This window comes from Etheostoma spectabile, chromosome 10 (assembly GCF_008692095.1).
Source record: "Etheostoma spectabile isolate EspeVRDwgs_2016 chromosome 10, UIUC_Espe_1.0, whole genome shotgun sequence".
NCBI classification, from domain to species: domain Eukaryota; kingdom Metazoa; phylum Chordata; class Actinopteri; order Perciformes; family Percidae; genus Etheostoma; species Etheostoma spectabile.
The window spans coordinates 21,807,329-21,819,705 of NC_045742.1; the positions used below are offsets into that span (position 1 = coordinate 21,807,329).

General features: G+C 40.7%; 1 protein-coding gene across 3 annotated transcripts; it reads left to right on the plus strand.

Annotated features, from left to right (window-relative positions):
- Window positions 1-51: 51 nt before the first annotated feature.
- Window positions 52-12,033, plus strand: anxa6 (annexin A6). Of its 3 annotated transcripts, none has more exons than XM_032527279.1 (25): window positions 58-443; window positions 1,393-1,447; window positions 3,551-3,635; window positions 3,783-3,877; window positions 4,001-4,114; window positions 4,213-4,303; window positions 4,393-4,472; window positions 4,591-4,647; window positions 5,458-5,551; window positions 6,017-6,112; window positions 6,224-6,282; window positions 6,474-6,596; window positions 6,694-6,752; window positions 7,055-7,133; window positions 7,721-7,802; window positions 7,889-7,983; window positions 8,179-8,292; window positions 8,929-9,019; window positions 9,101-9,180; window positions 9,401-9,454; window positions 9,547-9,640; window positions 9,760-9,855; window positions 9,986-10,044; window positions 10,314-10,436; window positions 11,565-12,033. In XM_032527279.1, exons 2-25 carry the CDS (start codon window positions 1,445-1,447, stop codon window positions 11,622-11,624), a joined length of 1,983 nt encoding a protein of 660 aa, XP_032383170.1. In that variant the 5' UTR covers window positions 58-443; window positions 1,393-1,444; the 3' UTR covers window positions 11,625-12,033. The 3 variants fall into 3 exon arrangements, 2 of the variants coding, with proteins under 2 accessions (XP_032383170.1, XP_032383169.1); XM_032527278.1 differs by having other exon boundaries at window positions 59-443; window positions 10,314-10,451; XR_004333703.1 differs by lacking the exons at window positions 7,055-7,133; window positions 8,929-9,019; window positions 9,101-9,180; ... (4 more) ...; window positions 10,314-10,436; window positions 11,565-12,033 and having other exon boundaries at window positions 52-443; window positions 8,179-8,240.
- The last annotated feature ends 344 nt before the right edge of the window (window positions 12,034-12,377 follow it).

Consider the following 12,377-nt stretch of genomic DNA (forward strand, 5'->3'; position numbering starts at 1 on the left):
CGCTCCCCCCTGTTAAAATCACATTTGAACTCTGCAGTCATGAGACAAAGTTCAGAAATTCCGACAACCAAGCACAACCGGAAGATTTGCGTGTTACCGACGCTTAATGTATTTAAATAGCTTTTAAGTGGACACGTTTTACTGCAAAATAAATACGAGAATGCGGGACAAGATGTGCGTAAAATTGCGCAGCGTTAGGTCTCGATGTAACCCCTTTGCATGTGTTTTAAATTGTAATTATTTGCTGTAAAACATTGCCCCCCTACATTCCCATTCACACACACACACACACACACACGCTTCTAATATAAGAAGCTGCGCGAGAAAGCGACGCAGTCGTTGCATCACAGAGGACACGTAACGGGACTGCCTGACCGGAGGAGACAGACAGTTGGCAAAGAGCAGAGACAGCAGGACCACTGGATACTTCATGCACACAGAAGGTAAGCCATTACCATTGTTATTTGGAAAACCTTTAAGTCTTAAGCTAAACTGTTTTCTGGAAAGATTTGCTGTCATTGTTTAATATGTCCGAATTGCGGTAGACAGCAAGGTTTCCCTGGAATAATTTAATTTAGTGAATTATTGGATATAATACTGATGTAATATACAATTACAACGTCTTTGTGTTGTTGCAGAGAAAAGTCTTAAGTATGAAAGACTCAAAGTCTCCAAAGTTGATTTAATAGTGGGGTACAGAAAAGGGTGTGGCTCTGCATAGAGGCCCACTGTCATGCTCTCCAGACCTTTATTCTGACGTTAAGTTAAACTGTGCATGCTATTTTGGGAGAGCTTCACTTCTGTCTTAAACAAACAGCAGCATTTAAATCCCCTTCCCTCAGTAGAAAAGCTTAACTGTATTAGTTCACATATGTTATTTCTTTAGTTTGAGCTTATCTGTAGAAATGGATTGAAATCGAGCACATATAGTCAGTCAAGAAAAGTTAGTAAGTAGTTTTACTATAGCAGCTGCCTCCATATGCTGTACTGAATGGCTGCATTATTTGTGGTGTGGCAGTACGAAAAATGTGACTAAATAATTTCCCTGCCAATTAGTTAAAGCAAATTCCATCCGCCAATGTGTCATTTAGGTGAATGTGAGGTCTTAAAGAAACATGATAGAAACTTGTCTCCCTGTTCGGCTGTGCTCTTGTTCAGAATGAGTGCATGTGGTGATCGCTTGTAACCAGGCAGCACACTGAACAGACCACCTCGTTAGATGTACTCAGGAAAAACAGGAATCATCATCATGCATAACATGTTGTTGCAACACCATTTCCTGCACATTGGAGGGTAATGACACCAAGGACATTTTTTTTGCAATGCTGCTTTCCATCCCTACATCAGCATTTCTCTCTCTCTCTCTCTCTCTCTCTCTCTCTCTCTCTCTAGCCTGAAACAATTGATTACTGCACAGTGTTGACACAGACGACCAAATATAGAGATGGTAAGTGGACAGCTTCTTTCTCATCTTGCATTATGTACGTATAATGTGCAGTGAATCATACTGCTGAGCAGGTCTTGTTTCAGTGGAAGATGGATGGTTTTGTCTACCATTGAATGAGGTGTGAGCAAAGTGAGGTCATTTTTCTGCCATTATGCAAGTCCTCTCCATCAGAAAGGCAGCAGTGTAGGGTGTCACGGCTACCTTTGGTGCCTGCACATCTAAGTTGCCAGCATCTTTTCAACGGCGTTGTCGTCCAACTTTATTGTCCGAGCTGTAAGTCAGTATCCTGTCATTCTGACCTTACTTGAGGTGAAACACACACTTCCTCTTAATTATACTCTGCACAGTTGGGGTCTTGGAAACCCAACACCCAGCGAGGAAGGAAGGGGAAGACATTTAGATCTTAACATTTAATTCACATTAGAACTTTTTCCACATAAGATCCATCATAAGAAATGCAATTAGTTTAGTTAAAGGCCTGTTGCTAGGGGCTGATATTTGTGGACGTGTTTCTATGTGGGTAAAGCTCTCCAGCTGTCGTGAAGAGTGATGGTCGCCATAGTAAAGCAGAGGATCAGAGCATGTGCAGTGGCCCCTCACCAGTGTGGATAGCATATTTTGGCTGACTGCCTCAATGCAGCAGTAATCTCAACGGCAGCAGCTGCAGTTTGAGCTTTCAAAATGCAGGCCGAGCTTTCTTATTTCCCACAGTAAATGAACATCAGAACTTCACGTGACCAAAATGATAGAGCAATCCTTTTCAAGTGTGCATTGTAGCTTTCATTTGTAAACAATAGCCCAGATATTTATATTTGCCTTGCATGCCCAGTGGAGTTTTTTTGCATACTCTGACATTTTGAGCTGCTGTATGACAGACCCCTTCAAAGAGCGCTACTTTGCATGCAACCTGACTCTCTGCTGTTGCTACAAGGCCACTGTCCCACCCCAACACGCATGCACCGGTCACACACACACACACACACACACACACACACACACACACACACACACACACACACACACACACACACACACACACACCAGGTATTCCTCTGTTCAGCTGGGCGTGAGACAGGTGCAAGCAGTCAGCTGCTCTAATGGCAGACTTGGTTTCACCTCCTGTCCCAGTGTCCCACCACTACAGTCCACTACTCACACCCTGTAGTATGTATTGGTCAAGCCAGTGCACTGTTAAAAGAGATGTGCAAAAGAGATATGCAGAGCAAACCTGTGACCCTGAAAAAGCATATTGTGAGTCCTGACGCTTAGTTGGGAAGGTTTACGTCTAACTTCTTTCTCAACTTCAATAAGCTGTCTGGGTTGAGAGGAGAGCATAGTAAATGTTGGAGGAACTAACGCTGAACACAACCAGTCTGTAATAGAACAATACTGCAGCCATGCAATGCATTGAGCCAAATGCTAATGCCAGCATGTAAACATGCAGACAAATGACATAATAACAATGATAATATTCTGATGTTTAACTGAAATAATCTTCACAATTTTAGTTTGGATTAGCATGCTAACATTTGCTAATTAGCACTAAACACAAGGTACGACTGACGTTGATGGGAATGGCATTTATTTTGCAGGTTTTTGGCAATAAACCAAAGTATTAAAACCATTAAGGTTTTGACCTGATGGTAGCACTAGGTGAAAGGTGAAAGTCATTGAAAATCTTCTTAAGGGGAACAAGAATGTTGGAACTAAATTTGAAGTATTCCCATTCCTAGAGAAACAATTATAGATAGACTGCCATTGCTAATTTGGCTGGTGAGTGAATCAAATCTACCAGCCACTTGATTATTTTACCAGCATTTGGCTGGTAAATGGTGCTTATTTTAAATCCTGCCTGCCATTATTGTTTTTGCCATGACTTTTAGACTTTCCTAAGTAGTGGTTAGTAGCCTCTGCTCAATAGCCACAACCCAGCTGGCCGCTGTCAACTCCAATATGACCCACCTACAGTAAAGACTCATTCCCAAACATCATTACATATCCTCCTGTTACAGATACACAGTAGTATTTACACTTTGTTTTTGAATCATCACAAATAATAATATCTCACTTCTGAAATCAAGTTGAACTTTTTTTTCCCCCAAGGTGTTCAGAGGCACGATAACAGATGCTCCGGACTTTGATCCAACCACTGATGCTGAAGTCCTTTACAATGCTATGAAAGGCATCGGTGAGTGCCTCACTCCTCTGTGATTTTTGGAGGGGAAAAGGTCATCTTTCATCTTCACCACTTGTAGGAATGATCTCCCAGAGAATTTCACACAGCAGTCATGACAATGATGCAGTCAAAAAGAAAATGTTTCCTTGTGTTCCTCAGGTAGTGACAAAGACGCCATATTGGACCTGGTCACCTCAAGAAGCAATGCACAGAGGCAGGAAGTCATTGCAGCATACAAATGCAGCTTTGGACAGGTCATCTCATCTCTGATTTTTTGTTTTTTAAAATAGAAACAATTTTTTCAGATATGAAAAGTACAAACTGTGCATGATTTAGACAGTCGTTAAAACTCCATTATGTTTTTGTTGTTTCGACAGGATCTGATTGAGGATCTGAAGTATGAGCTGACGGGCAAATTTGAGCGTCTCATTGTCAGTCTAATGAGAACCTCAGCCTACCACGATGCCAAAGAAATCCATGATGCACTCAAAGTAAGACATTTATCTCATAGTTCTTTATAATACTTCAGTCACATCTAAGAAATCAGAAGCTACTTCATGTTTAACTTAACTTACTGCTCTTTTTCAAGGGAGTAGGAACAAACGAGAGATGCCTCATTGAAATCCTGGCATCTAGAAACAACAGACAGATTCTTGAGATGGTTGCAGCATACAAGGACGGTAAGGCCTGTTAAAAAAATGTCACTTTAAATCAACGTATTATTTGCTTAGCATCTCTCGACATTTGACATTGATGTCTGTGTCTCCAGCCTATGGCAGAGACATGGAGGAGGATGTGATCACAGACACATCAGGTCACTTTAAGAAGATGCTGGTTGTTTTACTTCAGGTCAGTTCACTGAGGAGTTGATGTAATCACCAGGGAAGTATCCAGTCAACCATACACTTGCCGTCTTAGCCAAAGTAGCTTTAACCGCTGACAGATTGTTTTGGTGTGATGGTTCCAGGGGACCAGAGATGAGTCAGGAGTGGTGGACGCAGACCTGGTGGAGCAGGATGCGCAAGTGAGAATTTGAAGACTTTATCATTAGTAGAGAAATGCAGTGCTATTTTAGTTTATTCAAAAAATGAAATTTGAATATTCTTTTTTACCTTTGCGTGTATAAATATTTTAAAGTTGCATGACAGTTGAATAGCCTCATTATAACACATTGTCACTTTGTACCAAAAGATTATGCCCATTATTCAACACATTGTTGAAAATATATCATCTAGACTAAGAGTCTACAGCCTACTGGATGCCAATTGTAGTATTTGACTAAGACCCTGCAGCCATGCTACTGTAGCCTCTCTGTAAGGCTGTTCTTCAATGCTGGTGCTGTGTGCTTTGAGCTAAATGCTAACAGAAACATTCTAACATGATGACAATGAAAATGCTAGCAGTTGTTATGCTGATCTTAGTTCAGCATGTTAACATGCTGACATTTGTTAATTAGCACAAAGCCCCAAAGTACAGTTGGGGAATAGCATTTATTTTGCAAAGCGACATTTTGACCTGATGATGATGCTAAATGAAAAGTCAGGGGATTTTGAAAGTATCCTCTCATCCTCTAGGGACAATGCCTGTCTGTATCCATCCAACAGTGGGTGGGACATTTTAGTTTAGACCCAGGTTGTGGGCCGACCAACCAACCAACTGACCAACGTTCCAATGCCTAAAGCCTATGTTCTAGCATAGCTAAAAAACCGTCTCACCAAATTAACCAAATTAGAACCCATTTATGATATTAATTTGCAGTGTACATTAGGTAACTATGTTGTTTCTTTCTTCTCTCTTTTACATTATCATCTGTTGCTTTCTTACCTCTGGGTAGGATCTGTATGCAGCCGGAGAAGAGCAGTGGGGGACTGACGAGGCCAAATTCATCATGATCCTGGGAAGCCGCAGTGTGACTCACCTCCGCATGGGTAAGCACAGCTCTCGGGATAACTTACACCACAGTGAGGCATCTACACATTCCCACTGTGACCACAAATCTCTCAAGAGTTAATGGCACTTTAAACGTGGTTGTCCTCTACCACTGTCTAATGTCAAGACAACTGTCTGATGCCTGCTGTTCAGAACTGAAATAAATACATGTGCATCACAGAGATGAGGTCATAAAAGATAAAGAAGAAATATGGCAGAAGTGGAAGCCAATTGTAGCATGCGTTCATAGCAAAGAGGCTAAACTAGGCATAGTGGTGCTCTAGGCTAACATCAGCCTGCTAATATGCTCACAATGATAATGCTAACATGATGATGTTTAGAAGAAAATAATAAATATTATCCAGGCTTTACCTTGGAACCTTGGTATCATTATTAGAACATTAAGATCACTCAATTAGCATGAAATAAATAACATTATAAAATGTTGTCTTCTGTTTATTTAGTTTTTGATGCATACGAGAAGATTGCAGAGGTATCCATAGAGGACAGCATAAAGAATGAGTTGTCTGGGGACTTTGAGAGGCTGATGCTGGCTGTTGGTAAGAAGCACTGAAAGTTACACTTTTTGACATGTGGTATGTCAAGGTGTCAATTTAACACATTGTTCTCTTTCTCTCTCTCTCTTTCTCTCTCCTGGGTTTTTCTCACAGTCCAGTGCATAAGGAATGTCCCCATGTTCTTTGCCAAGCGCCTTTACAAGTCAATGAAGGTAAACAAAAAGTAAAGTAGCCATTTAGTCTACTCTAAACTATTTGTAGACAGATATGCCTTGATAACACAGTCAGACACATTTTTCTTCTCAGTGGCAGATATTTTGATATGATATTAACATTGATCAGGACTACTTGTAGTTGCCTTAGTGTTCTGACCCTGAACACTTGTCCTCTCCTTCATGTCCAGGGTCTCGGTACAGCTGACAACACCCTGATCAGGATCATGATTTCTCGCTCTGAAATAGACATGTTGGACATCCGAGAGTGTTTCCGTTTAGTATATGAGAAGTCACTTTATAACATGATTAAGGTTGGTTAAACATTAAAACTATTTTCATAATTGAATGAAATAGCATCAGAAGATTGTACACCTATATCCTGATTCTGTGTTTGTTTAAACCTCTCAGGATGACACATCAGGGGATTACAAGAGGACTCTCCTTAATCTGTGTGGAGGAGATGATGAGTAAGTTACAGTATGGCTGCAAGCAACAGCAGCAGCCAGATGGGGGTGATAGAGCATCACATTTCAGGAATTATTGTTTTCTGAAGGGAGTGTAACTACGTTTATTGACATATGGGAGAAGATTGGAACAGTGTAGAGACATGTGAGAACTACATGCTGCAGTTGACATTCAAAGATTGCCTGAAAGTAAAGCAGCAGTGTATTTAATAATAGATCCCTTTCCCCAGAAATGCACCCACTCTGTACCAATTGAAGTTTTGGCTTTGCTGACCGTGTTGTCTTGTGCAAACTGATCATTGCAGTTTAGCTGGAGAGTTCTTCCCTGAAGCTGCTCAGATAGCCTACAAGATGTGGGAAACAAGTTCCATGACCAAAGTCCAGGTTTGGGCCCCATCTGCTCCCACTTTAGATGTGTCATTGCATGTTTAGCTTGGCAGTGGCATGCATCCTAATGACCTGCTTTTTGCAGTGCAGTTTTGAAAGTTGTGTAGTTCCGCACAAACTTTCTGCCATGTCTACACAGTGAAGGCTTTGTGTAACTGTGGATAAGATCAGAATGCTGTTCACTCGAATACAAATCGTTTTGTTATATTGCGCTCTCAGAACCACCGTTTGCATCGCTTTGTCCTTGGAGTGAATGTCAAATAGAGCTCAGCATTTTGCAACAAAAGCTTGTCTCACTAACGCTCTATAAGATGTAGATATTTTTCGGCCTACCCACCTTTCATTGTCGGTGGTGTCATGGCTTCTAACCTCGAGAGGGCACATTCCCCCTTAACAAACTCTTTTCTCTTTTGCACATGTTGGAGAGTTTTGCAGGTGCTTTAAACGTACACAGCTGGTATTTATCATATTTAATTGAAAATGAATGTAACAAGTGATACTGTCTCACTTTGCCACTCCACATTATGTGTGTGTATGTAATGATTGAGTCTCACACTTCTAATTGTGCCATCCCACTACCTTAGCTGAGGCCAACAGTCCGCCCTGCACCCAGTTTTGACCCTGCTGCTGACGCACAAGCTCTGAGGAAAGCTATGAAGGGATTCGGTATGCAACCCTGAAAGGCACATTTACACTGCTACAACTTTTACAAAACAAGTTTTACAATTGTTACTGCCTATGACTTTCAACAGGAACAGACGAAGATGCGATTATTGACATTGTTGCACAGAGAAGCAATGCCCAGAGGCAAGAAATCAGACAGGCCTTCAAATCCCTACTGGGAAGGGTGAGAGAAATGAACTGTTGAAAATCAAAATCTGAACGAAAATAACATAATCAAACTGGAACATATGTCTTATTTCTTCAAATTACGTGGACCACTGGATGTTTTAAACTCAGCATCTCAAACTCAACCCACTCTCATTGGTTATTTGCTTTAAGCTGTTTCCTGCACATGTAACTTAGTGTGTTTTGTCCTTAGGATCTGATGAAGGATCTGAAGTCTGAGCTGTCAAAGAACTTAGAGAGGCTGATCATTGGCCTCATGTTGACACCTGCAGAGTTTGATGCCAAAATGATGAGGAAGGCAATGGAGGTACAGTTGATCCAAGTCACCTAATGATTTTTCTGATTGATTTACAGTACAGTAAAAGAGAAGCTTGTGGGTGGAATTTACACCTTCATAAATACACTGTTAATTATTTTCCAAGTCTGTGAAGATTGATGTTAGGCCCAGAGAGGTATAGTTGATGCTTGGATAGCATGACATTTACACAGAATGTATTTGGAAGTCGAATAACTTTGCATTTTAGGTATTTATAACTTGACACTGACTGAATTGCTTTGTGTAGAAACCTGGCTCATCCTTTACTACATACAGGAAAATATGAATCAATATGTGTAGACTGCCTATCTATCTGTATCAAGTGGCAATATCTATCAACAGATTGCTGCATTTCTAAGTCTTGAATTGTCACAAACTCTGAATTGTCAATCAAAACAGTTCCAGGAAGATCTGTCATTAAAGTACAAATGGAGATTATAAAATGGAACAAAAATAGCTAAACATGGATTTGCTCAGTAGATACGAAGAGGCACAGTTCACAGGCACTCTCTTCCTTAGCAGTGTGGTGTGGTTCTTGTTTATGTGGTTAGGGTTTGGATACTTTCTTATTGCATTTGTGAAACTCCCCGGCCTTTTTTTGTTTATAATACTTAATATTTTGAACAGGGGGCTGGGACGGATGAACATTCTCTGATTGAGATCCTGGTCACCAGGAGCAATGAGCAAATACTCGCCATGAATGCTGCTTATAAGAATGGTGAGTTTGACACCAAAAACAGGCATTCATATCACTTTCTTGTTATGGAAACTTTTTACATGCAAACCTTTTACATCACAGCCTATAAGAAGTCTTTGGAGGAAGCCCTTCATTCGGACACATCAGGCCTCTTCTGCCGCATCCTTGTTTCTCTCGTGCAGGTAATGTTTATCATCATGAGAACTCACACTGTGTGTTGTTTCCACACCCACTCACTGGTTGCAGTCAGTCTGCTGCTGACTGTAGCAAGAGAACAATTTAAACACAGTTTTCTTTCACACGTTCTTCTGGTACATATTAAAGGAAAAGCAAATGTTCTCAGTGAACCACTGATATTTAATAGATCAAAGTTGAGCATTTAACCGTCTTTAATCTGTTCAGGGTGCAAGGGAGGAGGGCCCTGCAGATGAGGAAAGAGCTACTGCAGATGCTCAGGTGATTTAATGTATGAATTTCTAACATTTCACTGTGCTAAAATGTGAGATTAAAGAATGGGTTTAAGTTTTTGTTCTTCCTGAACTCATCAGGACCTTGCCGATGCATGCAATGCCGAATCTGATGAAATGGAGATGAAGTTCATGAGTATTCTGTGCACCAGAAGCTTCCCCCATCTTAGGAAAGGTAAAGGTCAAGACAGATAGATCCCAGTGGTCAATTACAAATCTAAATGTGTGTGTTTCTTTAAACAAAAAATATAATCGATCCAGTTCATGATAACTGATACGCCTTGCTATTCACAGTATTCCAGGAGTTTGTCAGATGCTCCAACAAGGACATTGAACAGGTTATCAGGAAGGAGATGTCTGGAGATGTCAAAAATGCCTTTTGTGCCATAGGTAATCATTTGACTTAATTTTACTTGTGTGTGTGTCACAGTGTGTGCTGCTGACAACTGTCACTGCTGACAATAATTCTGTGACTCCTTCTCATCCCTTTTTTGCTCGCTCTTTTTTCTTTTCTTGACAGTTCGCAGTGTAAAGAACCAGCCTTCTTACTTTGCAGACCGTCTGTACAAAGCCATGAAGGTATTTATTCAAAATAATATGGCAGGTTAATATGCAGTTGTGTAATTCTAACTGCAGGTCTGCAGCACACCATAAGGGCCTTGGATGCAAGCTAGTGATAAGGTCATATTTGTTAATGAATGTAATATATTTACGTTTTTGGGTCTTTTTCTTCATACTTTCTTGGTAATAATGCTGCAGAATGCTCCCAGACAGTATCACTTACTGTAAATCAGAATTAACAGTACATAGAACACAGATACATAAGTATTTATTGATGTCCGCTGCAGGGCCTTGGTACAGACGACAGAGCGCTGATCCGCATCATGGTGTCCCGTAGCGAGGTCGACCTTTTCAACATTCGCAAAGAATTCAAGGATACACATGATGTCTCCCTCCATGAATTCATCCAGGTAGAAACTATGATCGTAAGTCAGAGTCTTTGTCAACTAACACTCCTGTTTGGTTCATTGTGTTCTCATCCCATCTCTGTAAGTGTGTGTTGCACATCCTTCTTCTGCTGTGGTGAGGTGGGGGGATGGGGTGGGGGGGAAGGGGGGAATGGTAATCTATAGCTTCCTGTGGTAGACTATGGGTCTGTGGCTATTGCACAGCTGTTTAGGAATTTCCCTTGTATGCTTAACTTCCTCTATATCCGCTGTGTGATTGGCTGACAAACGCAAAGACAGGAAGTACCCAGACGCAGTTCTATAATAATTTACAGATGAAATCTGCGTGACACCAATAAGCAAGTAGAGTGCCCTGGATTGGCTTTGTCAGAAATATTATCAGATTATGCAACATCAAGGGTTGCTATATATTGTTTACTCTAAAGTGTGTATTTAGTGGACAAAAATTACAGTCTTTTGTAAATGATTTTTTTTTTAGAGATGTGCAGAACAGAAAGTATTGTGTCACTGACAGCCCAGTGCAAGCAGGTGCATTTGAAAAAAAAAATCATTGGACTAGCTTGACATTTTGGGATATTTTATGCTTATTTGCTTTTTTGCTGAGACAAAGAGATCCATACAAATCAGTCCAGTAAAGTTATCTACCAGCAGCTCTAGCTCCAACTTTATAAGTGCTGGTAGGTGGATTTTGTTCGTACAGAGCCAGGCTAGCAGCTTATCCTTATTTCCAGTCTTTGTGCTAAGCTAAGCTAACTGGCTGCTGACTGTAGCTTCACATTTGCCATACAGATGTGAGAGTGGTATCAAACTTTCCATTTGACTCTTTGCAAAAAATCCAATGACCGTAGTTCCCAAAATGAGGAGCTAGTCCTTTAAAAAGATGTAGCCTTAATAATTGTGAGGATTAGTAAAAAGATATAAATCTGTATATATGAGCGTGAACTGACATAAAGGGTAATTCCACCTTTAATTCCTTTGTTGATTTGAGTTGATTTCTTGTGACTTGTGGCTTGTTGGTTCTGTTTGTCCACATGACTCACATTCATTCAACATGACCAAATGTCAGCAAAGAAGAACAGTACTCCCCATTAATTAAAGCTCCTTTTCTGTGTGTTCTCCATCATCGTTCAGGGGGATACCTCTGGCGACTACCGTAAAACCCTGCTGTTGCTCTGTGGAGGGGAAGATTAAACTTGTCAAGGCTCTGCAGCTCCGTTCCCAGACAAACAATCATGAGAAACCACGAGACTCAGCCTGATCGCACAGTGAAACTGCGCTGGTCAATGTCAGTATCTGTTGTCACTGTCCCTAAACTGCTGCCACTCCTCAGCCAAACCAGGTGACCTATGACCTCCCAGCCTTCCAAGCCAGTTCTCTGCTCTCATGTCTGATCGCCCTGTCCATCAGGATGATGTCTTTCTTTTCTTTTCTTTTTTTACACAGTCATATGTAACATGAAGATGTTCACGTGCGTGTAGTAAGGTGCTTCCCATTAACATCATATTGGAAATTAGCCAGTTGAATAGTGCCTTCAGATTGCAGGCCGTCCAATGATTACTGTGATTTTAAGGTATCATGTAAAATAAAATGATTAAAAATACAAAGAAATTGCTCTTCTTCTTTGAAAACATTTAAATAAACTTGATTGTATAAATTATATTCATAAATGTAAATCATGCTAACTCAAGCTCACTGCCATGTTTTTCGGTATGTGTTCAGGGTGGGGTGCCCTGGTTTGTGTTCGGCAGGGCAGTTGAATGATTAGCTGTGTTGATACTGGCAACAGCAATGGGCTGAGCAGAATGACAACTAGATTATTTAACATCAGGAAACTCCCTCTCTAATTCAATGTCAGTTCTGCTTATCAAACTCAAAAATACCCATATGTTATTGTTGTTCATAAAGGTTAACTACGTGAAATAAAGGGTGGTATTTATGGAATAA

Coding starts and splice junctions, on each gene's coding strand:
- anxa6 (XM_032527278.1), top strand. Junction 4,648..5,457: donor TGGTGGAGCAGGATGCGCAA/GTGAGAATTTGA, acceptor ACCTCTGGGTAG/GATCTGTATGCAGCCGGAGA. Junction 9,641..9,759: donor CTTCCCCCATCTTAGGAAAG/GTAAAGGTCAAG, acceptor TGCTATTCACAG/TATTCCAGGAGTTTGTCAGA.